General features: G+C 37.6%; 1 protein-coding gene across 3 annotated transcripts in view; it reads right to left on the bottom strand.

Moving 5' to 3' along the window:
* Positions 1–1,481: 1,481 nt before the first annotated feature.
* SPATA13 (spermatogenesis associated 13) overlaps positions 1,482–26,618 on the bottom strand; it is a 156,217-nt gene continuing 131,080 nt past the window's right edge. For all 3 annotated transcript variants that reach the window (XM_069080628.1, XM_069080629.1, XM_069080630.1), the window contains 5 exons: positions 22,789–23,021; positions 16,641–16,770; positions 11,116–11,488; positions 8,388–8,462; positions 1,482–6,463 (listed from right to left, as the gene is read on the bottom strand). In XM_069080628.1, the coding sequence (XP_068936729.1) occupies positions 6,288–6,463; positions 8,388–8,462; positions 11,116–11,488; positions 16,641–16,770; positions 22,789–23,021 (987 nt within the window). In that variant the 3' untranslated portion in view covers positions 1,482–6,287. The remainder of the gene's footprint in view (positions 6,464–8,387; positions 8,463–11,115; positions 11,489–16,640; positions 16,771–22,788; positions 23,022–26,618) is intronic.

The following is a 26,618-nucleotide window of genomic DNA, read 5'->3' on the forward strand; positions in this document are numbered from 1 at the left end:
ACGGAAGCCAATATTATCATCGAGAAGATGCCATAGAGCAGGAGCCCTCCCTTATACACAAATCCATGTCAAACTATGGACAATTTACTTAGTTCTTCTGAGATATTAGATATTGATCTTTACATCTCCTGCCTTTCTGAGATATTAGATATTGATCTTTACATCTCCTGCCTTTATGATTAAGTCAATCAATTCCAAGGAATTAGGCAACCCATTTGCACAGACAGCCTGGTAGCAATTCCCTAGACAAGCACTAGCATCTGGAAAAACACAAAGCATTATGGGAATGGCAGGCATCTTCCTCTACTCTCATCTCCCTCACTGCAACCTAATGAGTTTGCTTTGCCAACCTTAAAGTGCTCCATAAATGCTGGCTATTACCACAATCTACCATAGCAGTTTTCTTCATTCTTCACTCTCTCAGAAATGTTGCTGTTACATTTTTCTTCTCTGACCATGGTATGCCTGTCTTCAATAGGCTTCCCTGCCCTTTGGGATAGATCCTTGTCATTCATTTTTGATTCCAGGACCTTCTGCTGATCAACTCTCGTCTACATTGTTCTCTATTCTCTCATCCCAATGCATTCCAAGGCTTCTTTATTCAATAAATATTTATCAAATAATTATCTCAGACTCTATGTGTTAGGTGTTCAGGATACAGAAAGCAAGACATAATCACTGCCCTTAAGCTTATAATGGGAAGAAATAGGATTTTTATATGTTAACTATGATAGAATGTGGTTAGTGTCAAGACGAGGTTCAAAGCACTATGGGAAATATGAGGGAGAGATCATTTTTAGCTGGGAGAAGTTATCAGGGAAAGCTGCTTTGAGTGCCCCCTGAACTGGATTTTGAAGGGAGAGATTTCAAAAGGTGGAAAACAGACAGAGCTCATTCCAGTTACAAGTAAAGTTATGGAGACTGGAAAGGATGAGTGGGAGTCCACTTTAGCTTTAAAGTTGAATCCATGAAAGGGAACAATTTGAGATAAAGCTAAAAGACAGTCTGGGGTCAAACTGGGGTATTCTCTGAATGCCAGGATAAGGAGTTTATGCTTTTATTTGGTAGGCAATGGGAGACACAGCAAATTTTTGAGTGGAATATTGCATACTGCATACGTTAACAAAAAAAATGGATTAGAGGAGGTAAAGAATGGGGGAAGACTTAGGTTGGGAGATTATGAGTGTCTGAATTATATACTATGGTGGTAGCAATAGGAATAGAAAGTAAAAGATTGGATGTGAGAAATATTTCCTCTACTCTTTTCCCTCTCCTCCCATTAAGCAAGTTTCTTCACAGTTTCCTTAATTTCATGTTTCACTTTCCTTCTTCTCTGAGATTTTATTTACTGTGCCTTCATACAGAAAAGCCATGTAAACAAATGAAGTACCTAAAAGGAAAAGAAGTAGTTCCCGGGAAAGTCAAGGAAATACTTTTCAAATTTTTCACCCTGTATTTGGAAAAAAGTCACAACTTACATCTTATTAAAATTGCTGGAAACCAGCTTTACAAATTATTTTATTTTACCATACAGAAGCATAATGACAGAAATGATAGGCACACATCATTTACAAGCAATGAAATCATTTACATAAAACCACATCAAAAGGAAATAAATTTTATAATACACCACTTCAGCTCGAATATATAACCAAGTTCCAGCAATTCTGTACATCATACCTTAGCTGTCAACAGCTAATTCATCTGCTTTGAAACTGTCACTTGATTTACATGGGCAACATCACTTCTATGTAAAATTGTGAGTTAACATTTACATGATAAAAAGTTACAAAAAATACTTGGCAAACTATGTAAGCAAGTCATACAGCTAGTGCTAATATTTACACAGAGTTGCTAAATTACAGAATCAGTTAGAAGGAAGGCATTTCCTCTATACAAATGCCAATGAAAAGGGCCAAAGATGATATTGACATGTGTTGATCATGCCTTGAGACCAAAAATTAAAGCAATGGTCTTTTGCAAAGATTGTTTATGGGTTATTTTCACTGTTCAATCCTGAGCTCCCTCCTTCATTGCCTACTGGAGAAAAAAAATTTGATAGCCAATGAAAATGATAAACTATTTGTGGAATAATCTTATAATAAAAAGTTACTCGCCTGACACATTCAGAGATTGAGGGGTGCCTAATCAAACATTCTGATAAACTGGGAGTTAAGGTATATTTCTCCAGCTACTTCAGTATAGTACTGTTTGTCTTTCAGCCTTCAAGGGGATATTTGGATTTAAAGACAATGGAAACCATGATTGTAACAAAAGGCCTGTGAGGCAGAGATCTATTTCCCTTGTCCCCAAATCCCCCAAACCACCAACCACACAACTATAATAATTCTGCCCTAAACCTCAGCTAATTACTGCTCTGATCTGAGTCTATTAGTATGTTAAATAACATTGTGGAGGCCTTCAGAAAGGCTGTTGTTACATACAGTTGGTAAAGTACCAGAAACCATAGAATTTATAGTAACGTGCAATATATCCCAAATTTTGAATATTATGTGTAACATACCCAAAATTTTAAATATAATGTAACAACAGTTTTGCCACTTTCATGACAAGAAAAATTAACCTAAGGAAAATGGTCCTTCACATATGAAAGGTTATTGTTCCTTTAAATCAACATGGGGTTAACATTTGCTCCACAGACAAGGAACCTGTCTTTGCCTGTTTAACAAGGCACTTCAACATTGTCATTATATGGTAGTGAAATGCTTTAGCTACCAAGTCAAGAAAGGAAAAAAAAAATCCAGAACTACTGAAATCTAAAGCTGTATCATTGGAGGCTCCTTTGTTTTTGGCAAATTGTATTTGCCTTTTTGTTGTGGTTCTCAGTTCACACACCAAGACCCCTTTTTTCCTCACTAGGGACTTGGAAATCACAGTAAATGAGCATTTGTTTGTATTCTTCTGCAAGGTGATTGGATATTTTTAATATGATAAATAGATCCCAGAGAGGTTAAGTGATTTGTCTCTCATCATACAAGTAATAAGTGGCAGAAGCCAAAAGCTCTAAGTTCTTGACCCAGGTTCTCCTACTTATCCCAGCAAATCATTTAATTTTTCTGGACCTAGAATTCCTCATCTATGGAATGAGGAGATGGAACTGATCTCAAAGGTTCCTTTCTACTCTGAAATTCTACTTCAAGCCTTTCTATCAAAAGTTGTCATTTCAAAGGACCTGCCCAATTTCCTAGCTATCTTGTTCTGAAGATACATGAACAATAATATGGTTTATAACTATGATTTCATCACTCTAGGGGGCTCCCAGGTGAGGAAATATCTTCAACCAGTGCAGATCAGCATCTTCTCTACAACTTAAAAGTCTTAGAGTACTGAGTACCTAGAGTACTGAGAAGCTAAATGACTTGCCCAAGGTCATGTAGCCAGTATGTGTCAGAGGCACGAGGACCTGAACCCAAAGTCTTCTTGGATCTGAGGTCAGTTCTCTACTAATTATGCCATGCTGCCCCTCATGAGCAACATAAAATGAAATACATTAAAATAATTTGTTAATCTCCTTTAACACTTACTATACAATACATAAAGAGGAGCAACCTTTGAATCTCTCTCCTGGGTTGTTTTTGGAGAAACTCATGGACATAAGCCTTATATTAAGAATTGTTTTATTTCTTTTTTGCTCTTCCATTTAAAATATGACTTATCCAGAGAAGAGAATTTGGCAAATATAAAAGGAGAACTCAATCCTTTCAATCCTTCTAGAACTCAAACATGTATTATTCAAAATCCAAGCCACATAAACCCAGGCTTAAGTGTGCCAACCACCATCTTATTCTTCTTCGAGACACCAATCTTTGGAAGTGTTTGAAAACCCCTGAATATCTCTGTAGGGTTCACTTAGGGAAAACAAGCAGCCAAGTGATTCATACCCTGTTCAGATTTATTGGGGACGAATTTGAGTTGGCACAATAACTTAATCAGATGGAAGCAGATCTGTGTTTGAACTGAAACCAGACAATCAAACTATTTCCCCAAATTGATTCATTTTCTATTTGGAAGACTGTGGAGGTAGAGGAGCTGGAAGTCAGTGTTTTGGATGCATTCTTCTGTAAGAATTTCAGAAGTGCTAAAGCTTTGCAGAGACAACATATTGGTTCATTAAACTTTTGATATTAAAAAGAAAACTTAATTTTTTAAAAAATTGAATTTTCATTTACAAATGTAACACCGTCAAGTAATTCCATGGACTACCCTAGGGCAATTCTGTCAAATAACATGGAAAAGCTGTTAAAAATAGCTGATTAATATACATTCCACTTAGCACAGACAAATCACTACAGTTATTGCTAATAGCAATCAAAGGCATATTAAGTTTTCAAAACTCAACATTCTTTAAAAAAGACTTGTTAGTAAAAAGGCCAATTATACAAACACAATTAAAACTGAAGTGCCTTTTTTTTTTTGGATACACTGGCACAAATACTTACTGATAACTTTTTCTTAGCACCAGCTTCTACCTCTGGCTGACATAGAGTCATTAACCACAGTAATTCTAAATAGTGAACAAGACCTCCTATATATAAGCCATCAAAAGTATGACAATAAGTTAGTGGACAAATACTTTTTCATCCAAATTTTGCATAAGTGTCATAAAGATCCAAGAGGGAGGCTTCATGTACTTTTTTCTGATGATTGCTCTTTCCCACCAGCTGGCCTCCTTTGGGAATGCCAGACTTAGTGAGGAGGAGAGCTACATTCTGGAAGACCTGGACCCACTGTTTGTCCTTAAATCAATCTGCTTTCATTCTCAGAGTGTACCTGTTAGAAATAGTCGAGCAGTCTAACAAGAACACACTAGAATTAAATACAGTTTTAGAAAACAAGTGGATTAACTATATAACATAAGGTTCTCTTCTCTAGTGTGCTAAGAAAATGAAAGTAACAAGCATCTTGAAACCCTTGAAGAGTTTGTCATAAGAAATTTCTAAAAATCACTCTTTCATTAAAATTCATATAGTTATCTACAGATACCAGCTAATTTGCATCTTGGAAAAAGGGGAAAGAAAAGATAAATGCACCAAACTGACCATTCTCTATGTCTTAAATTTTGTCAAGGTCTCTCTCCTCTAAGAAGGATTAATCTTCAGAAAACTGTTGTTACTCTCATTGAGGCACAAGACCAAGACCTATTTCAAAGGCCCAAGGGCATCTTTCCCTCAGCTATTTTATCTCTTTCTATTTTGGAATTTGCTTTGTGGGAATGCATGGGAGGAAAAAAACAAGTGCTAGGAGAAGTACATGAATATTTTACATATTCACATTATCATCATAAAAATGGAAATACTTGTATTTTATAATTAAAAACAGGTATATGTGGCTGGCAGAAGGAGCCTCATAGGTTGAATTATGGGAAAGAATTGATTTCTGCATGCTAAATTCTATAATGCACGCAGGAGAATAGCTAATTTGAGGAAAAATGAACCCAACTGGACCCAGGTCTTCTCACTTCTTTACTTGAAAGCAGCAGGACCTTTGAACACTTGGATCAAGTTCAAGTTATTGCTGCCATTTGATTCAACAGTAGCCTTTTTTTCTCCTAGCCTGCAAGAGAATGAGGCTGTGTACCTATTTCCCACTACCATTTGGGAAATATTTGGAAGTACAGAAATGAACAGGAAGGTTCTTGGCCCTCTTCTGCAGCTATGAATGGGTGAGATGAAGTTAACAGATGCTTTGGTGGAAAGCAAAAGCTTCCCTAAGATCCCACTGAACACATGAAAAGAAGAAGAAATATTTCAGTTCTATAGATGATTTCCCTCAAAACCAAGCATGGCACTCGGAATGTAACAGTGGTCCTCCAAAGCTAGTCATGCCTTGGGATGAGCTAAAAAAAACAAGTCCTTGGATCTTCACCTTTGAAACTGAAACAATTTCACCAGTCACCAATGAACATGCTCATCATTAGCAATGCTTGTTCAATACAATCACTACTTGCTTTAGAGCACGTCACAGACCTCCAAGTCTCTGGTCAATTCAGAGCAGAAAGAATATGGAGGGTTTCAATTCAACAAGCCATTATTAAGTGCCTATAATGCAAGCATTGTGCTAGGCTGTTTTATGACTGTACATCATGACCTTCTTCTACCGTCCAAGAAGTTCCTAGAAGGTGAGTTGAAATCCTCACTCCTTCAATGATCCCCAGCAAAGATGATCTTCAGCACAGGGTCCAAGAGGAATTTCAAATAGAGGAAAAGAAAGACCGTGTCTCTTCTCCACACAGAACCCCTGCCAGCAGAGAGATGATTTTTTTTTTTTCATTTCTTGAATGGGGTGAGTTTATTGAAGGTATGCCAAAAAAGAGATGGCTTTCTCTTAGGTTCTGCCAGGGCAAAAACTTGTTGTTGAGGAATGCTGGTAGGCACGGTGATGTGGCGTTGGTGAATAGGATGTAAGCTTTGATGCGGGGGAGGCACTGAACACCCATTATAACCTAAAGCAGGAAGATATGGAGATGATAATTTCAGCATCATTTATGAACCAAAAGACAAAATACCAGAATCTCACTGATCTTCATGGCTACAATGATAACATCTGTGTAGATAACTCCTAAATCATATCTCCAACCTCATCCTCTCACTCAGAACTTCAGTCCTCTATTTCCAATTATATTCCAGATACCTCCAAGTAGATAGCCTGATGGTACCTCAGATCCAACATGGCCAATACTGAGTTCATCATTTCCATCTATAAACCTGTTCCTCCCCTTAACATCTCTCCTAATGACACAATTTCTCTCTCAGCTGCCTAGGTTTGTAACCTAAAAGGTAACACTGACTTTAACCCCCTAATCATTTTATATGCAACCAATGGTTAAGTCCATTCCTCTGTTATATCTTGAACATTCCCCACCCCTGATATTCTCTCTACTCATCCTGCCAACATACTAGTTCAGGCCTGCATCAGTTCTGGACTATACAATCTTGTAAAAATTTCTGAGCAGTCTGCTTGCCTCTTGTCCATTCTCTCTCCAATCCCATTCTTCACATCACTACTCACATAATCTTCCTAACGAATTTCTTTAATCATGTTATTTGTCTATTCAAAAAACTTTAGTTGTGACTCTATCAAATGCAGTAAAAAAAATCCTTTAGTAGTGGCCTTACCAAATAAAGTAAAAATTCCAAATCTAAAACCAACTTACTTGTCCAACATTAGCTCACACTACTCTTTGCTTATGCCCTGCCTGAACAGTGTTTCATTTCCATCTTTATCTGCTAAAGTTTCTCCTTTATTTCAAGACCCAAAACAAATTATATTTCCTACATAAAGTATTCCCTGATTCCCCTTTATTGCCCATCTGGAAGTCATCATTCCTTTTTCATATTCCTATTATTATTATTGTTATTATTATAACAACTATGAAAAACCAAAAATATCTCAATCCTCTAGCAAGCTTAATGTGTACAAAGAACATAGGATCCTCATGAAACAGGTAGTACAAGCATCATTAGCCCTATTATAAAAATGAAGAATTTAAGGCTCTGAGTGGTAACAAGTCTTGTCTAAGGTCATACAGCTAGTATGAATCATTGAGAGGAATTTGAACTCAGGACTTCTAATTCCAAGATCAATGCTCTTTCCTAGTACCTACCTCCCAGAGTTACTGTGAGGATCAAATTAAATGATATTTGCAAAGTGCTTAGCATAATGCCTGGCATGTAACAGGTGTTTAATAAAGACTTGCTTCCTCTTTCCCATCTTCCCTTGACCCTTTTTTGGAGAGCAATTGGGGTTAAGTGACTTGCCCAAAGTCACATGGCTAGTAAGTGTGTCAAGGGTCTGAGGCCGAATTTGAACTCAGATCCTCTGGACTCCAGGGCCAATGCTCTATCCACTTTTATATACTTAATTCTTTTTAGACTGTTATTTGTTGGATGGATCAAAATAAAGCCTATAAACCCATGTTGGAACTTGCGATTTTTCTCTTCACTACGAAAAATATATTAGTGAGATGGCAATTCATCTAAACCTAGTGTCCTGTACTATATCCCTAATATCCCTTGCTTCAGTCTCAGCAGAAAGAATGTTGGCATTCATTTGCTGAGCAGAATCAGAAGCAGAGCAGTCAGGGGCAGGAGGAGGAAGTTGGGAAGTTGTTGAGTGAGTGACTTCTGCAGAGTATATCCTCACTACTTTGTTGGAGTTTGTGAATTCTAAGAATAGGAGCATATTCAAAGGCAAATAAAGATGATTTTAAAATCATCTATTATTTTGGATTATTTATCATTTCACATTTTTTATCTTTAAGACTGTCTTCCATTTACACAAATAGGTAAGAGCTGACTACATATATATGTGACAGTTTTTCAATATAACATTTGAAAAAAATCTGGAATTTGTTTATGATAACTTACCTTTTGACTTTCTATGACCTGGTTTTTGAGCATTTAACATAGCAAGTTTCTTCTGAGATTCTGATATTTCCATTCCTGGATTGACGAGAGAGAGAGAGAGAGAGAGAGCGAGAGAGAGAGAGAGGGAGAGGTAGAGGTAGAGGTAGAGGGAGAGGGAGAGGGAGAGGGAGAGGGAGAGAGGAAGGGAGAGGGAGAGGGAGAGGGAGAGAGAGAGAGAGAGAGAGAGAGAGAGAGAGAGAGAGAGAGAGAGAGAGAGAGAGAGAGAGAGAAAATATTGATAACATATACATGCAAAGTTGACCAAATTTATACAAGGGTTGTTCCATTTCTTCATCCATTCATCTATCCGTCTACCCACCCACACCTACCAACTCATTCATTCCCTCATGTCTGAAAAGAACTCCCTCCTCATCTTGTTCTATCAGAATTTCTCTTCCCTCAATGCTGCACTCAAGTACCTTCTCCATTAAGTTTTTTCTGTTCACCCCATGAATTAGTGATTTCTGATTCCTCATATATTCCAGGAGCATTTAATCTGGATCTTTCTTTTGTTCCCTTTACCCCCTATCCAATTTATTATTCTTAAATGGGTTCATGTTGTATCCCCTCAGAGTATAAGCTCTCTGTTGGCAGTATGTTTCCATTTTGTCTTTGTATCCCCAGGGTCTAACCCAATATCTGGCTTAATAAATATTTGTCAAGTTGAATTTACTCCCCCTTAATGTGGAAGGCCCCCACTAGCAAACTGTGTAAGTTACTTAGAAGAATTAGACTTCTTCTGTATTCATGGGGTCTTGGCTTCCACTCAGGGATCTGTGCTTTAATTTTTGAGGGAGCTTAGCCTATATCAAATCCATATCTCAGAGGCTGTGGGATATTGCCAGGAAAAAAAAAACATTCTGGCACAGCAGCTTCAGACTAAAAAAGCCAGCCACCTCATAGTCAGCAGACACTGGGAAAATTGGAAGGCTAAGGAAAGACAAATGGTGATGATAGGCTGAAAAGTAACTGTGGAACACAGAAGGAAGATACATTACATTAAGTGTAATATATAATGCATGGGGCCTAATCTTCATGAATGAAAGAAATGGATAATGCACAGGTAGTTTTGTCTGATCTAAAACCACCTAGGCAGCAAACAAAACTTTAAAGAACTTAGTGAAAATATCATTTGAAGGGGAGTCATTCACCATAAGATGGTACAGCCCATGTTCACATTTTGTCTCCTTCAGAATGATAATGGTAGCTCATCTTTCCCTAGTACTCTACAGTTTACAAAGTACTTTCCTTCCATCCACACTTGGAGAAAGAGAGGTCATATTTTACAGATAAGGGAACAAATATTCAGAGTGTCTAAGTTATTATCTCAGGGTCACCCAGTTATGAAGTGTCAGAGCTGGTTTTTCCAAGAGTGGTAAACTTTTGGGTTTTTTTTGCTTCAAACTTGTGGTTTCACTGATATAGTAAATTCCCATCGAGGAAATCCCAACTAAAATCTCACCCTCTACAGGAGGCTTTCCCCAAATGCCCTCTCAATTCTGTTAATTATCTCCTATTTATTCTGTGTATAGCTAGCTTTGCATATATTTGTGTATGTGTGTGTGTTGTCTCTCCCATTAGACAGTAAGCTCCTTGAAGGCAGGGACTGTTTTTTGCCTCTTTTTGTATCCCCAACAGCTTAGCACAGTGCCTGGCACTTAGCAGGTACTTAATAAATGTTTATTAATTAGTTGATTGAAATTCTCTCAACCACAGTAGATTGACAAATGTTCTTGCACACAGTCTTTGACAACTTTTGTTTTCAGGGAAGGAGTAAGGAGAGACCAGGGGCTGAAGTGACTTGCCCAAGGTCAGAAAGCCTGTATGTCTATGTCAGAGACAGCAACTGGATTTAGGTCTCCCTGACTTTGACTGAGACCATTTACTCTGCTATACTACCTTTCAGCAACAGTTTTTCATTGAGACTGTTTGAGGTTTATATGAGTAGAGTATATGGGATGGAAAAATAGGGTTAAGAGAGAGAACAAAAAAAATTAAATCCCAGGGTGGGAAAACTTGTATGAACTTAAACAGAGTGAAGTAAGCAGAACCTGGACAACAACTTAAACAATAACAACAAAAATGTAAGGAAAAACAACTTTGACAGCCTCAAGGATTTTCCTCACTGCAATAACCAACCACAATCCCAGAGGATTGACAGTGAAACACAGCACTCAGTTCCTGACAGGGAAGTGATGGGCCCAAGGTGCAGAATGAGTCATACATTTTGGTTTAGGTCAATTCTGAGTATTTATTTTGCCTGATTCTCTTCCTTCCTTCTTTCTTTCTTTCTTTCTTGCTTCCTTCCTTCCTTCTTTCCTCCCTCCTTCCTTTTTCAGTGGTAGGGAGAGTTAAGGAGAGGGGCACTAGTGATAGAGTTGTTAAAAAAAAAAAGGACAAATGAAAGAGAGTCACTGAAGCATGTTTTAAAACAAGCACAGAAAAGAAAGTAAGCCAGAAAGAAAAGTAGGAGAACTTGGATAGTTACATGATAAATTTATTATAGAAAAACAAGCTGTACAAGGCTTCATGTATGATCCTCTTTTTTCTCTTCTACTTTGTATGTGGAAATGCTCATTTTATTTGTTGTTTGTTAAGTATGGCACAAAAATAAATTATATTTGCAAAAGGAAACACAAATAAAAATGAAAAAAAATCCCAGGGGACTCTTTAGCCCTCTGCCACTCACCCATTTCTTTGTCTTCCTGCACTCTTCTTCTCTCATTAGCACAAGCCTGCAACCACCTGCCTTTATCCTCTTGCTTTTTGGCACAAAACAAATACACCTCTTCTGTTGATTTATTGATGATTTTGAAGGCATTCTTTACATTGATATTATAGTCCTTGTCCCGCCCATCCTCTATGTCCATCAGCTCCATTTCATCCATGTCCATTCGGCCTTTGTAGTATAACATGTCACGCCTGAGCAGGTCTTTCTTGCAGAACACAAGCTGGTGGTCAAAAAGGAAGAAAGTTCTCTGCTGGCTCTTTCCTTGTTTTGTGATTCTTGTCAGTTCTCCTGAATGGATCAGTTCTGAACTGCGGTCTAAAATATTGAGCCCCTAGAATGAAGGTAAAAAGTTTAAAGATTTCCTTCCAACTTTATTCCATTTCCTCCCTCACTCTCCTCCTGAGACTGTGTTTAAACAGGGCAAACAGTTGGGTCTATTGACACTTAATGGATGTGCCATCCTGTATGAAGGATTTGGTACTTGGAAACACCAATCCCCAAATACATCCCTGAGGGACATGATCAAACTTCTTCCATCTTGTTTGTTTACATATGAAATTTCCTTAGGTGTTTTATTTCTTTTTATGTAATGGTAAAATATGGTGAGGGCTCCTAGATTATTTGAAGGAATTATTCATAAATACATCAGTCCTTTAGATGAAGATGGAACTAGATTAATATATTGCATGGGGATTAGTAGTGGTTGGTGGCCTATACAAACTCTCAAGAAAGTTAGGGGAATCTGGAGGCCATTGTTTCTTTTAATCTGTCTATCTATGTATGCACTGACCTATCTCTCTCTTTTGTTAGTTTGTTCTTTTGTTTATTATTTAGTTATTTTTTTATTCATTTATTCATGTGTGTATATATGTTTGCATGTAGACTGGTTCTCCCTATCTTGCCCATACTGGAAGGGCAATAGTTACTCACTGGCCTGATCCATCACCACTACTGATCTCAGCACTGGAATTTTGAAATGCTTCATTTCTAACCAAAGTCAGTTTCTCACTTCAGGTTGTCTAGTGGCCCTGCTCCCAGGAGCTCATTTTATCATTGTTAGACTTAGTGGCTTTAGTTCACTACAATTCAAAATTCCAGATTTCAAGAAGTCTCCAGCCTCAGTAGTAGGGATTACACAGGAGTGTCCCTACACGTGGCAGGGCCATTGGGAACCCCCTAGGACAAGAGCAGCAGGGTTTTAGAAAACCTAGGTTTTCTTTGGGATGGCTCTGAGATGGGGGAGGGGAATATAAAGAGAAACTGAGGCAATGTAAAAACAAAAGATATTAATAATTTTTTTGTTTTTAAAAAGAAAGAAAAACCTAGATTTTCTAAGCCAGGTAAACAGTAAGGGCATAAAATAAAATAAAAAAAAACCCTTGGTCTTAGGAAAGGGGGCCATAATAGAAGTCATCAAAGAATTATGTATTCTCCCTCCCTCAGGGCAGGATGTAACTCCTGCAGTCTTTATAAGATGGTGTAGCCAGATGAATTTATTTCCACGTGAGCAAAATTCTAGCACAGTTTAGGAAATGCAGAAAATGCCATTTCAAAGGTTTGGATTTCATTCTGATTCTATGTAAATTTTGTGAAATTTTACTTCCCATAGTTGTTCAGAATGGACCTTGACATTAAGAGGTGCTTCTCTTTGAATTTTAGTAATTTATTATATTATATATTATAGTGTATTTACTTGTGAGGTAATATGGTGCAGCAGAGAGAGCCAAAGTGTCCGGTGCCAAAAGACCTGGGTTTGAGGACTCACTCTGTCACTTCCTACCTGGTTAACTTTGGGCAAGTCACTTAACCTCCTGGGCCTCAGTTTCTCCCCTGTAAAATTAAGGGGGTTGGAAAATGTCATCTTAAGGTTCTGTTTGCACTACCTCTGTGATGTGAGGAGAGAAGAAGAAGAAGAATTACAATTTATATTGTGTTTACTATGCACCAAGCACTGTGCTGAGCCCTTAACAATTATTATCTCATTTGATCCTCTCAACATCCCTAGGAGGTAGGTGCTATTATTATCCCCATATCATAGATGAAGGAATTGAGGCAAACAAAGTTTAAGTGACTTGCCCAGGGTCACCCAGCTAGGAAGTATCAGAGGCCAGATTTTAATTCAGGTCTTTCTGACTCCAGGTCCAGCTTTACCACTTAGCTACCTATAATAAGAAGAAATAATAATGATGATGAAGCTTTACAAATATCTTCTCATTGGGAAAACTGGGGTAATCCCTGATAAAATAGAAACTACTCTGCCTGATATTTCAGGTCTTCCACAATGTGGTTGCACCCCACCTTTCCAGCCTTATTTTATACTGTACAGTTCCAGCAAAACTGGAATGTTCCTCATACTCAACATCCTCCTCCAGACCACTGCATATCTGTACTGTCTGTCCCCCATGCCTGTTATATACTCCTCAACTCTCCCTCTCAGAATCCTTGTCTTCTATCAAAAGTCTACTTAGGGACTGTTTCCTTAGTGAAGCCTTTACTGATCCTCCCCTCACCCCTTACTGCCACCATTGCTAGAACTCTTTTCTCTCCTCAATTATTTTGTAGTGATTCTGATCTGTGGACAAGTTGTTTCCCTTAGCAGAATGTGAATACCTTAAAGGTTCAGGCTGCTGTTTTTTTGTCTTTGCAACTGTGGTAGAAGAAACATCTACTGGGGTAGATGAGTAAGCTGGGCTCGTTTTCCTTAAGGCCCTGCCACAGGCTAGGCTGATTGTTCCTTCAAAGTTACTGTAAGCATCCTTGAGGTCTAATTAGCCCAGGAGAGTCTTATTTTGCTTTAATCCCAAACCTGAACTACTAGGCCCATCCTGAGGCAGAGGTGTTCTATAGTACTTTCCCCAGCACAGTACTTTGCATATAGTAGATAGTTAATAAATATTTGTTGACTTGCCTTCAACTAAAAGCGATGAATGGAAACATATTTCAGTTCAATATAAGGAAGCATTACTAACTTTCTTAAACTAAAAAGAAAACAAATAAAAGGGCTGATTTAGGAGATAGTGAGGCCCTTCATCAAGAGTTAAAAGTCTGGCTGGGGATGTTGTAGAAGTGATGTCAAATAGAAACAGAGGCCACTAAATTGTATGTAATGATCCATGCATGTCACATATGAAGTTAGAAAACCACATATTAACATAGTCAACATTTCATTGTATTTTTATTTACCTTGCTAAATACTTCCTAATTACACTTTAATCTGATTCAGGCTCCATGTGGGAGTGTTGTGGGATGCAATTTGGCCTATGTGTATTTGACACCTCTGCTGTAGAAGGTATTCATGTGCTGGATACAGGGTTTGACTTGATGAATAATGGTACAATGGAAATATGTTTAGAGAGGAGAGATTTGATCTAAACTGCAACTATAACACTTAAGTATACAATTCTGGATAAATCACTTAACTTCTCTGAGTCCAACTTACCCCACCTGTAAAACTGGGATAAAAATATCTGCACTACTTTCTTTACAGGAATGATGTGATAAAATTGTTTAGTAAACCTTCAACTGCTGTGACAAATGTGATTTTTATGGTGGTGGTGGTTGTTATTGGATGACCCTGAAGGTCCATCCAAATCTGAGATTTTATGATTCTGAACTTCTCTCAGATTCTTCATCTGCATAAAAATGGTGACACTGGGGGAAAGAGGTATCATGTAGCGAATTACTAAAATCCCTTCCAATTCCATGAGTCTAAATTTGAACAACTTGACACTTCCATGCCTCAGGGTGTATTAGAAAGATTATTCTATCAATTTAATAAATATTCATTGTGTTGCTCATACATATAAGGCACTATTCTTGAAGTTATGAGGGATATCATAAATAGAACACAGTTTTTGCTGTCTAAGAGTTTTCAATACAGAAGGCAGCATAATATAGGCATACAAATAACTATAATGCAAAATACAATCCAAAGAGTACAAAGTGCTGTAGGAATTACAAAGCAAAGAGAGATCACAACCATTAAGGATGGCGAATGTGGACAAAACTCAAAAAAGGTAGCATCACTTCAAGAGGGGCTTGTGGTGATGGCATTTCAGGCAACATGAGTAAATATGGAGAAATGTGGTACATTCAGGGAATAGTGAGAAATCAATTTTGGGTGGGGAATAGAGTGAATAGCAAGAGATAAGACTGGAAAGTTAGGTTGGGGCTAGATTGTAAAAAATGTTGACTACTAATCTGCTGGAATTTGGATTTATTTGGTAGATGATGGGGAGCAGAAGGTTTTTGAACAAGGAGTGACATGATTGTAAGGGTGCGTTAGGAAGACTATTCTGGCAAACATCTCCTTGACAAAAAAAGTCCATCTTTTAAACAACAATATTTTTTTGGTGATGCTTTATAGCTAAAAGTAATGGTAGACCAGAGTCTTCTAGGGGTTAAAGTTGAGGGTCAATGGTCAAAGGACAATGGAGGGACAGGTAGTAGGCCTCAACAGTCTATTTATAAACAAAGAACTACATAGGAGAATGGACATTAAGGATGTTATTAGAGCAATGTATGACTGAGGGGGAAATGGGTTGGTGATATAATGAGAGTGTTCTCCACTGATATTCATAAAATTTCCAAAGATCTAGAGAAAAGCCCCAATGTGTTGACAAGACCACCTATAGGGGAATTACAGGAGAAAAGGCTGAGAGTTGCAGAAGCTAGCCAGGCACAGAGGGGTTGCAGTCTATACCAATGGAGGAAATATCCACATTGATGAGATCAGAGACATGCTGAAGTAATGGGAAGAAACTGGTAGACATGTGTACGATGGAGTAGTGAGGAGGAGAGGGGAGAAGCCTGGAGGCAGGGGGATACTACTCAGGAAGCTATTGCCATAACCCAGGAGAGAGGCAATGAGGGTGCTGAAATAGCATGATGGCCTATGGGACCTGAATGCTTCTGATACTCTGGAGGTAACCTGGAAACTGATTTGATATAGAGAAAGAAGAGGAGAAGGAAGGAATGAAACCTACATTATGAATTTGGGTGCCTGAGAGAGGTGCCATTAACAGAACCTCCTTTAGGCAAAAGACTAAACTCTCAGTGATTCCCAGACTCTGTCAGCTATGTTGGGAAAACCCATTTCCATTACAGGAATGAAAGGCCAATCAAGAAGTCATTCCTGACCATTTCTGCCTCAGAATTTCCAAGCCAGATAAAACATGTTTGTCTAAAAACAATTCTGGGGTATCAGATTGATCTTTCCTCAAGCAACATCTCTGCAGTTCCAAAGTCCTGTCTACCAGGTTAGACAGTGGTTTTCATTGAGTCAGTGATTAAGATGAGCAGAGGGACAAAGTTAATGCAAATAAAGCAACTGACTCCTACAACTCAATAAAAGGCTATTAAAATATTTATATCATAAGAACACTATATATTAAGAATAAATCATAGAATCTAAAGTACATCATCAGAAAAACAGACAGAGGGAAGGGACAGGGGCAAGTGGTGGGAACAGGATTAGTACTTACCTCCCAGCCCACAATGGACACTTGCCAGCGTGCTATCTTGTCTATACTTTCTAGCTTGCGTTTACGCTCGTTGATTAAGCATGCTACATTCTTCATGGTCTCATATGCTGCCTTTATATTGTTGTAATCGCTGAAAAAGGGGAGGTTGATTTTAATAACATAACATTATGCCAAGAAAAAACAACAGCTGCTAAGATAATCACCTAAATCATTGAGGCTTAGTCACAGCAAGACTCTGGAACAAATGGCAAGTAAACAGTTACTTCTTTCTGTTTTGTGGTCAGTCCTGAATAGGCAATAGTTTGCAGACATTAAGTGAGCTGGCTGAGGGACTGTAATTCCAAAACCTCACCCACAAAATGTATTCATTCATTAGCCAGAAAGCCACATGAATGAAAGTGAATTCTACCCAGCAATAAGCTTTTTCACAACAAGCATGCATTTTTCTCCTCAAGAAAGAAAATCTGTTTTGTTTTGTTTTTTTGTTCTTTCAATTCTTTTCCATTATGCAAAATACTTTCAAAATCTTTAATTCTTTAGGGGTAGAAAACCCAGCACTCAGCATCAGCAAGTAACTGATAAACCAATCAACAAGAAGGAGATTGCATTCTGTAGTTTGGCACAGAAATGCAAATGTTCATTTGACTCTATTTGCAAGCCTTAATTTACAGAGTCTCTAGTGCATTCTGGTCAAGACAAATGAAACTTAATTGGCTTCTCCCCAACCAGTTTCCACTTCTCTTGGCAGTATGGTGAACTGGAAAGGGCAATAATCTGAGAATCACAAGAATCATAAGGAGTTTCAGTCCTAGTTCTTACATTTGCTATCTGGGTAACTTCCGTAAGCCTCAGTTTTCTTATCTGCAAATTTGGGCGGGGGAGGGGGGGGGAAGGGATGGAACAAAACTTGTATGATCCTTCTCACAGACTGTGAAGAAAAAGCATTTTTTATACTTGGAAGTTAGTATCATTTTCCATTTGTATCACTTTATGAAGGAACATTGGTCCTGGAAGAATGGCCAATTGAATTCTGGTCTGCACACAGGCTGTTTTCAATGTTCTCCAACATTTTCAGTTTGTGCAGACACAGCCCCTAGCCTCTTCCTAGGGACTAGAAGCCCTAGGGAGGTTGGAGAGGAGGAGAGGAGGGGAGGCTAGATAGCAGATTCTATTGTCTATTTACAAACACAATAAACAGCACAGCTCCTGGGAAATCCTAGGCCCTTTTCCCACACAAAGCAAGCACTGCTGTCAAGATAACAGTTTTCTGAGTGAAATCAGCAAGAGTATGGAAGAACTCAGAGACCAAGACCAAAGAAGTAGGAAATTACAAACAAAAAGACAAATGGCAGCCATAAAATACCCACAGCAATGACCAAAAAGGAGGGTTTTTTTCCTGCAGTAATAAAGAAAAAATAAAGAGGATTCTTGTCTCCCTACCACCTTCATTGTTCAATCCACAAACCTCTCTAAGATCAGAAAAGCAGCAAAGTTCAGTCTTTTTTTGATCATATTTGACAGATAAACTACCTGGTCTATTATTTGGTCATGGATGACAGTAGAGGTCCTTCTAAGAGAAGAAACTTTTCACCTTTTCTTTCCAAATGGAAAATTTTGCTAAATCTTGGCTAAAATTTAGCCAACATTATAAACACTAAGTGATTCAGAGGCAAGATTTTAAAATGCCTGCCTGCCTTCTTACCTTCTTTCCTTCTTCCTTCCCTCCTTCATTTGAGGACTAAGTATCCCATTTTTCATTTTTGGTAGCAGATAACCCAGAGTGTCTCTTACCAACTTACTGTGTCCTTCTAAGCATCTTTTCTATAGTTTTCTTCTACTCTGACATTCTGGAAAAGTTTCAGCAATGAAAGTTTAGTCAATCAGAAACTTTCCTTATAAACTCCCAAATTTGAGAATTTGGAATTTTTCCCAAAAAAGTATGGTTTTTAAAAAAATAAGTGAACAATTTATCTGACAGCAACATTTTAAAAACAAACAGCTTTGAAAGATTTAAGAACATTGACCAATTCAATGATCAGTCACGATTCCAGAAGATCAATGATGGATCACTAAGACATATATTTTAGACAGAGCTAATGGAGGAATTTATTTTGTTTCACTCTGAATCTTTGGACAATGGTTTTGTTTTCCTTCTTTCTTCCTCCCCCCCCACCTTTGGGGGAAGAGGAGAGGGTGAGGAAAAAAAATCCAGATTTTTATTCTTTGAAAATCAATCAAATTAAAATTTTTTTAAAGTAATGGTTGATTTCTTTCTCTTCCTATATATAAGCAAACTATTCTCCTTATTCCATGATCTTTAAGCCATTTTCACAACAACTCTCACTTGAGTCCATTGTGCTATATTCAATTAATACCCTCCTTCAACCCAAATCTAATTTCAAGAAGGTTAGAGAGAAGATAAAGCAGTCAATTCCTTCTTATGTATCCAGCAAAGCTATGCACTGACTGTAGTTAATTTGGTTACTTTGCTGAGATAGTTCTTTAGAACCAGAGCTTGTGGCCTTTGTGAGGTAAGCATCCTATACAATCCCTTCCCTCCCACTTTCCTTACTGCAGCCATAGAGGTTACATTGTCAATGCCCAGTTATATTTGTTGGCCAAAGCATACAGGATACATACAGGCCAAAGACAGACATTTGACTACTCCCCTTCTCCCAACAAAAATTGTGTTTAGCCACATCAGTTGGACATGATGGCAACTGAGGTTTCCTCTAACTCTGAAATACCATGATCTTACAAATGTGTGCTGTGGCTTGCCAGAAGAACCAGGGGAGAATGTGTGCATGATTCAATAAAATTAACCCATCGTTAGTACTTGGAGGCAAAATAAAACACATGTCCCACTGTGGTGAACTGTCTTCCATTTCAGGTTCCTACTAGTGTGGTATCTTTTTTATAATCATGTCTGTGGTTTCCATATAGACATGAAAACGGTTTACTGTTATAAGTTAACAAGACATATCTCTTCAGTTCTTCTATGAGGGCTCAAAAGGCTCTAAGTCCAAAAGAACAATGAAAACTCCAAGGACTCAAGGGGGAAGCAAAAACAGAAAAAAAAATTGTGTGTGTGTGTGTGTGTGTTTAGTTCAGTAGAAACTGAGCTTTGGAAGATATGGACTTCTTAAAAAAGCCAGGAAAGCTCAGTCGGTAATTTAGCCTGGAGTGAGAATAAAAGTTGAGGATCAGAAAGTCCAGAAAGCTCTCAGACAACCAGGAAGGCTAGACTGTGTGGATCAAAGCAGAAGACTACTGATAGAAAGAGACTTTTCAGGAAGACAGCCACAATCATCTTGAACTAGAAATAGGATACATTCAGGTGACTTAGACAGAGGTATCTAAATGTCAGAAAGATATGCTCTAACTTAAGACTCTGTATTTACTTCACATATCTTTAACGGCTTATCTACAAATAGTTTATATTTGTAAAGGGAGGGTTTTATATTTATGATATCTCAATATTTATGATAAGTAAAGTTTATTGCAATTAAGATTGTTAACTGTAAAAATAGTAAAACATGATAAGATCGGTGGGGCTGTGGGAAAATAGTCTCTCTATTAGATAGTTGTGGGGACTACAGATTGCTACAATCTTTTGCAGAATAATCTGGCAATAAACAATGAGTCACAAGAGCTACTCATACCCTCTGACCCAATAATCCTTTTGCTGGGTCAGTATCCTAAAGATAACATTAGAATGGGAGAAAAAAAATACGTTCCTGGTGGAATTTTGAACTAGTCCAACCATTTGGGAAAATTCATCTTTAGAATTTTGAAAGAAAAGAGATTATGCTCTTTGGTCTAACAATTCTACTATTGGGCATGTACCCAAGAAAGTCAAGGACAAAAAAAAAGTTCCATATACATTAAAATATGAATATCAGCAATTTTTGTGGCTAAAAAACAACTGGCAACAAAAAGGGTCACTATTGATTCCAAAATGGCTGAACAAATAAGTGTAGTCAAATATTGTTGTTCCATAAGCAACAATGAATATGCACAATTGAAATTGGATTTAGGTGAACTGATGTAAAGAAAGCTGAATCACTAGAGCAGCATCCACAATGTGGAAGAAAACAACACGGCTGAATTTATATTAAATGCAATGACTGAAACGCAATATGAATACAGTTCTGTTTCCAAAGGATAGAAAATAAAATGCTCTTCTCTCACGGTATGGGGCAGGGAAGGGAGGGAAAGGAAGAGAGGACAGGACTATGGCTGCTGAATTGATTATGGAGTGGGGAGAAAAAGAGGGAAAAAACAAAGAGAAATTATTACAATGTAAAATGATCACTTGTATCAGTATAATTCTATTTTTTTAAGAAGAAAAAAAGGACCTAACTATATAAAAACATTCATAAATTTTTAAGAGGAAAAACTGTAACAATTGGGAAATGGTCAAATAAATTACAGCATATTATTGTAATGAAGTATTGTGACACTATAAAATGAAGAATATAAGGAGATATGAGAGACTTATAAGCAGTATATGATTAGTAGAATCAGAACCATAGACAGCCTATAATTATATTTTTAAAGAAAAAAAAAGATCAACAGATCTTTGTAAGTACAAAGTTCCTGACTATGCATATTTGTTAGAAGAACTTTGTTGTTGTTTTTTTTTTCTTTTTTGCCAATGAAGTGGGGTAGGAGGGAAAGAAAATAGATTTCTCTTCATTTTTTAAAAAATAGAGGGGGCTGCTAGGTGGAGCAGTGAATAGAGCACCGGCCCTGGAGTCAGGAGGATCTGAGTTCAAATCTGGCCTCAGATACTTAACACAAAAACTAGCCCTGTGACCTTGGGCAAGTTACTTAACCCTAATTGTCCTCCAAAAAAAAGGCAAAAAAAAAAAAAAGAGAGGTGGAGAGAATGCCCAGATGTGAAATGTTACACATACTATCAGATAAGGTCACTGTATTATTAATTTCACTTAATTCTTTTACTTTGTTTCAAGAGACCTCACACAAAGTAGGAGTAATCTGTAAATGTTATCAATGTAAAAGCAAAACACACCAAAAGAAATTTTTTTTAAAGGTACAAAGACATATTATTAGGAATGGACACAGAACAAATTTATTATTTTTGTTTTGATAAAATATAGGTAATGATCTCTTTTAACAAAATGGTAAGTGGTTTGGATGCTAGGGTTTTGCTTGGAGATTTACTCCATATTTGGTTTATTCATTTTTTTATATTGTTACGAATGTTGTTTGTTAACAATAAAAGAAAATTTAAAATATTTAAGATTTAACCTAGGAATGTGTTGCTATTGTCAGGGTACAGGAGATAAGGAGGAGGGGCCAGGAGATAAAGGAGATTGCAGCCACATTGATTCTTTTATGTCTCTTGGAAGAGGGATTGTGGCTTCTCCTTTCTTAGCCCTCACAATGTTTAATAACTCTAACTACAAGAACTTCCAAAGTGATTCTTGTGATTTAAGTTCTTTTCTTCTTGTTCTATGTATTTCCTATAAATAATAGTGATCTTCAAGTACAAACAGGATTGCAGTGACATTTTTATTAGCCTTGAATTTGGACAGAAGTCCAACAAAATCTGGGGGCATCTAGTTGGTGCCGTAGATAAGAGCATCAGGTCTGGAGTAAGGAAGACTCCCCCCCCCCTTCCTAAGTTCAAATCCAGTCTCAGACACTTATTATTTGTGTGACCCTGGGCGAGTCTCTCTACCCTCTTTGCCTCAGTTTCTTCATCGGTAAAATGAGCCAGAGAAGGAAATGGCAAACCACTCCAATATCTCTGCCAAGAAAACCCCAAGAGGGATAACAGAGAGTTAGACACAAATGAAAAACAACACAACAATGACAACCAACAAAATCTAAAAATGCCTAAAATAATTTATAACAATAATAGCTAATATTTATATAGTGCTTTGAAGGTTTGCAAAGCCCTTTTTTGATTCTCATAACAATGCTGGAAAGTAAGGACTATTATGATCTGAGTGACTTGGTCAGTCATACAGTTCGGTGTCTGAGACTGGATTTGAAGTCAGGTTTTCCTTCAAGATTTCAGGGCCGATACTCTATCCACTCAGCCCCCTCACTGCCTCTATTAAGTGACCAATTACTGATTATTTGTGAAGTAGTTCTCTGGTCTTCCAAGTTTCCTTACCTGTGCTCTTGAGTGGTGTACTTCAGTAACTCAGCTAGCTGCAGAGGGTATTTGCAAATCTTCTGAACAGGAGTAAGGAGAAACCCATCAATGGCTATGTCAATCATCTGCTGAAGCAGGCGGCAGGCTTCAAAGAAATGCCTGTATTTGCCCTGCTTCATCAGGTTAGAAAGCTCCAGGCAGGCCCCAGGATGGTTGTTACAGTATTCAGAATAGATGGCAAAGCCTTCTTGCTGTAAAAGAGAAAAAAAGAAAAAGCAAAATTGGATTACAAAGCTAGGGTACTTGGCAGAAGGACTGAGGACTGAGGTGATTACACTGATGACTTTGGTGGTTTTAGTAATCCTTTAAACCAGATAGCACACTAGATAAAGTGCTAGACCTGGAGACAGGAAGGCTCATCTTTGTGAATTCAAATCTGACATTTACTAGCTGTGTGACCCTAGGTGAATCACTGAACTGTGTTGGCCTCAGTTTCCTCATCTGTAAAATGGGTTAGAGAAGGAAATGGCAAATTACTCCAGTATCTTTGCCAAGAACACCCCAAATGAGGTCATGAAGAGGTGAACGTGACTGAAACAAATGAACAACAACAAACCATGGCTCTTCTATTTAGTACCCGTGTGAGCTGGGGGCAAGCCAATTTCCTTCTCCAAGTCTCAGTTTCCTCATCTATAAAATTAGCAGATTGGTCCCTTTCAATTCTAAATACTAGGATGCTAGAAAACTTTATAATGACTCCCATATCTTCTATCCTCTCATCTCTCCAGAACTCCATTGAATATTACCATCTGAATGCAATGCCAACACATAAAACTCAGAATGTTTGAAAATAAACACTTCAAGGGTGGCTAGGTGGCGCAGTGAGTAAGAGCGCCAGCCCTGGAGTTAGGAGGACCCGGGATCGGTTCTGACCTTAGATACTTAACACCCACACAAAAAATTTGACCGTGTAACCTTGGGCAAGTTACTTAACCCCAATTGCTTTAAAAATAAAATAAAAATAAAAAATAAACAAAAAGAAAATAAACACTTCATTTTCCCTTAAAAATTGATTTCTCTCTTGACTTCCTGATCTCTGTTAATGGTATCATTGTTCTTCTGGTAAGTTAGTCTTAAAACCTTGCGGTCATCTGTGATTCCTTCATCTCCTTCACCCCTGACAGTCAACCAGTCAAACCCTGATGATTCGTCCTTTCAAATATCTTTTACATCTACTCTTGTTTATTTCCTTGGCATCATTCTAGTTCAGGCCCTCATCACTTCATGCCTAGACTCCTGGAATTTCCTCCTAAATGCTTACTCTGCCTCAAATGTCTCTCCATGTCAATTTACCATGTATACCACTAACAGATTAATCTTCCTAAAACACTGCTATCAATAGATCATCGCCCCATATTCCACAACTTTCAATTACCTACCAAATAAAGTCTACACTCCTTAATTCAGCTTTGAAGGTCTCCCTAATTTTGTCCCAACCTACCTTCCAGTGCTATCTTCCACTACTCCCCAACATGAATTTTGCTCCACTCAAACTAGTCTATTCACAGTCTCCTGATTTTTTATATATGGTATGTATTCTCTCTTACCTGTATCTCTCTAGTTATACTACTCAACTCACCCCAACTATTTCTCCCTCACCTTTATTCCCTCCAGATCTTCAAATCCCAACTGTCTTTCTTAAGACTCAAAGACTCATCTCAAAGTATTTAGGTGAAGAATTCTCTATTGAAACACAAAAACAAAAACCCTGTACTAGATTTAATCAAAAGACCTGACTATCTCATTTGCTAGCTGTAGAGCTTTGGGAAAATCTCTCCACCTATCTGGGCATACTGAATGGCAAACCACTTCAGTATTTTTCCCAAGAAAACCCCAAATGGAATCATGAAGAGTCAGACAGGAGTGAAATGACTGAACAACAAGACCTACCCTTGCGAAAACTTTCTGATTAGCCAGAAGTGAGCTCCTTTCCCTTTAATTAAAGTGTTCATTGTTTTATACCACTTATTTGATATTTGTTAGTTATAATTTTATATTTTAAGTGATCTTTCCATGTAAATAGGTACCTAGGCTATACAATTGTCAAAAACAGGGATGTTCCTCTCTCACAGTACCTACCACAGTACATAACACACAGAGGTGCTCAATCTATTGATTGATTAACTAATTTACAACCAATTTGAAGATAAAAGTACTACTTTTGCTTTAGAATTGGAAAAGGCCTTGGAGACCATCCAGTCCAATCTTATCATCTCATGGATGAATAAACTAAGCTCAGAGGTTCAGTGATTTGCCCAGGGTCACACAACTAGTAAATATCTGGGGCAGGATTTGAATTAATTTTCCTGATTCCTGGGTCATTACTCTATTAAACAATCCATGTAACATAGATTTGGAATTACATGGTATCTTGGAGGTTGTCTAGTTCAGAGTGGCCCAAAGCCAGAACAAGATTAAAATGGAACTGGGAATCATTTAACAAAATAAAGAAAAATACAATTGTAATGGGAATGGGAATTTTAAGATCTTTCCTGCATCTTAATAAGCCTAATGGAATTTGAAGACCTCCCCTGTTATTGAAGATCTTCCCTGCCCCATAATAGGATGAATGTAATCACATGGAGCCTGTGGTGGGAGGAGTTTGCTGAAGGGTAGAGAAGAGCACACAGAAAGTTGGGAGTCAAAGCAGCTAGGAGGGAGGAGAGAGCATGGCAGGGAAGCAGACAGGCTTGTGAGTAAATGTTCATTTGTAGGAAGGATAAAGGATGGTGTGGCTCTCTGCCATGCTGTGATGTATTAACTTCTATGTTGCTATGATGGATCCGGTTTCCTGGTGTTGGAATGTGGTTTTCTGGTATTTGAATATATGTTTTGTTTCTGTCTTCTATATGGGGAGTCTGTTATATTTTGCAATTGCACACTATGCAGGCATATTCACAGTCGTTGTCAGCGCTGTGAATATTGTGTTGGTAGTACAACAATACGAAATAGATAATGTCAATCTGTGGTTTTCTAAGTCAATATGTTGCTGGTAGGGGTTTGTTCTTATTTGAGTTTGATACTACCCTTCTAATTCAGTCTCCCTCATTTCAAATGAGCATATTGGTCTGGAAAGATTAAGAGCCTCACCTAAGGTCACATAACTAAGAGTTCAAATAGTAACTGATGACCAAGTATTGTCAAAGTAAAATCTTTCAGATGGGGGTGAGGAGTAAGTATATTACTCTTTAGCTAGAGAGGGCAGTTAATTGTTCGCCCACCCCATCCCCAAAAAAGGATCAGCCAGATGATAACAAATGACTTAAGTACATTAAAAACAGTTTTGCTAAATAGATTTTTATAGTTCATGTAGAGATAAAATATCCTTTAAGTCTAAGGAAGAATCATACACCCATGTGTCAGGGCAAGCTACACCTCTAAGATTTTTTATGCTTTATGAAACAAGGCAGAAGGGAGAGACTCCAATGCCAAATGTAGTCATTTATGATTAAATATCAACTCATCACATGCTTCTTAGAGAAAATATCCAGACATAACCACTCCATAATTATATGTGACAGAAATCATTCCAAAGGTGACCCTATGATCTCAGAATCCATCAAGGTAGAAAGGTTTTTATTTATTTATTTTTAATGACCTCAAAGTATTTCATTAGATTATGAAAAAAAGTACTTTTTACAATTGTACCCTATACAAACTAATCATTGTATTTTTTAAAAGCATAGCTACATTCCACAAAAATATAACCATCTTCATGAATAAATAAGGTCTTCTCTTCTTGGTAGAGTCAAATTTTTGGAAAACTACTCATCTTATATTAATTAGAT

Source organism: Petaurus breviceps, unplaced genomic scaffold, assembly GCF_028583685.1.
Source record: "Petaurus breviceps papuanus isolate PSGF00001 unplaced genomic scaffold, PetGlider_PUasm1.0 91133, whole genome shotgun sequence".
Taxonomy (NCBI): domain Eukaryota; kingdom Metazoa; phylum Chordata; class Mammalia; order Diprotodontia; family Petauridae; genus Petaurus; species Petaurus breviceps.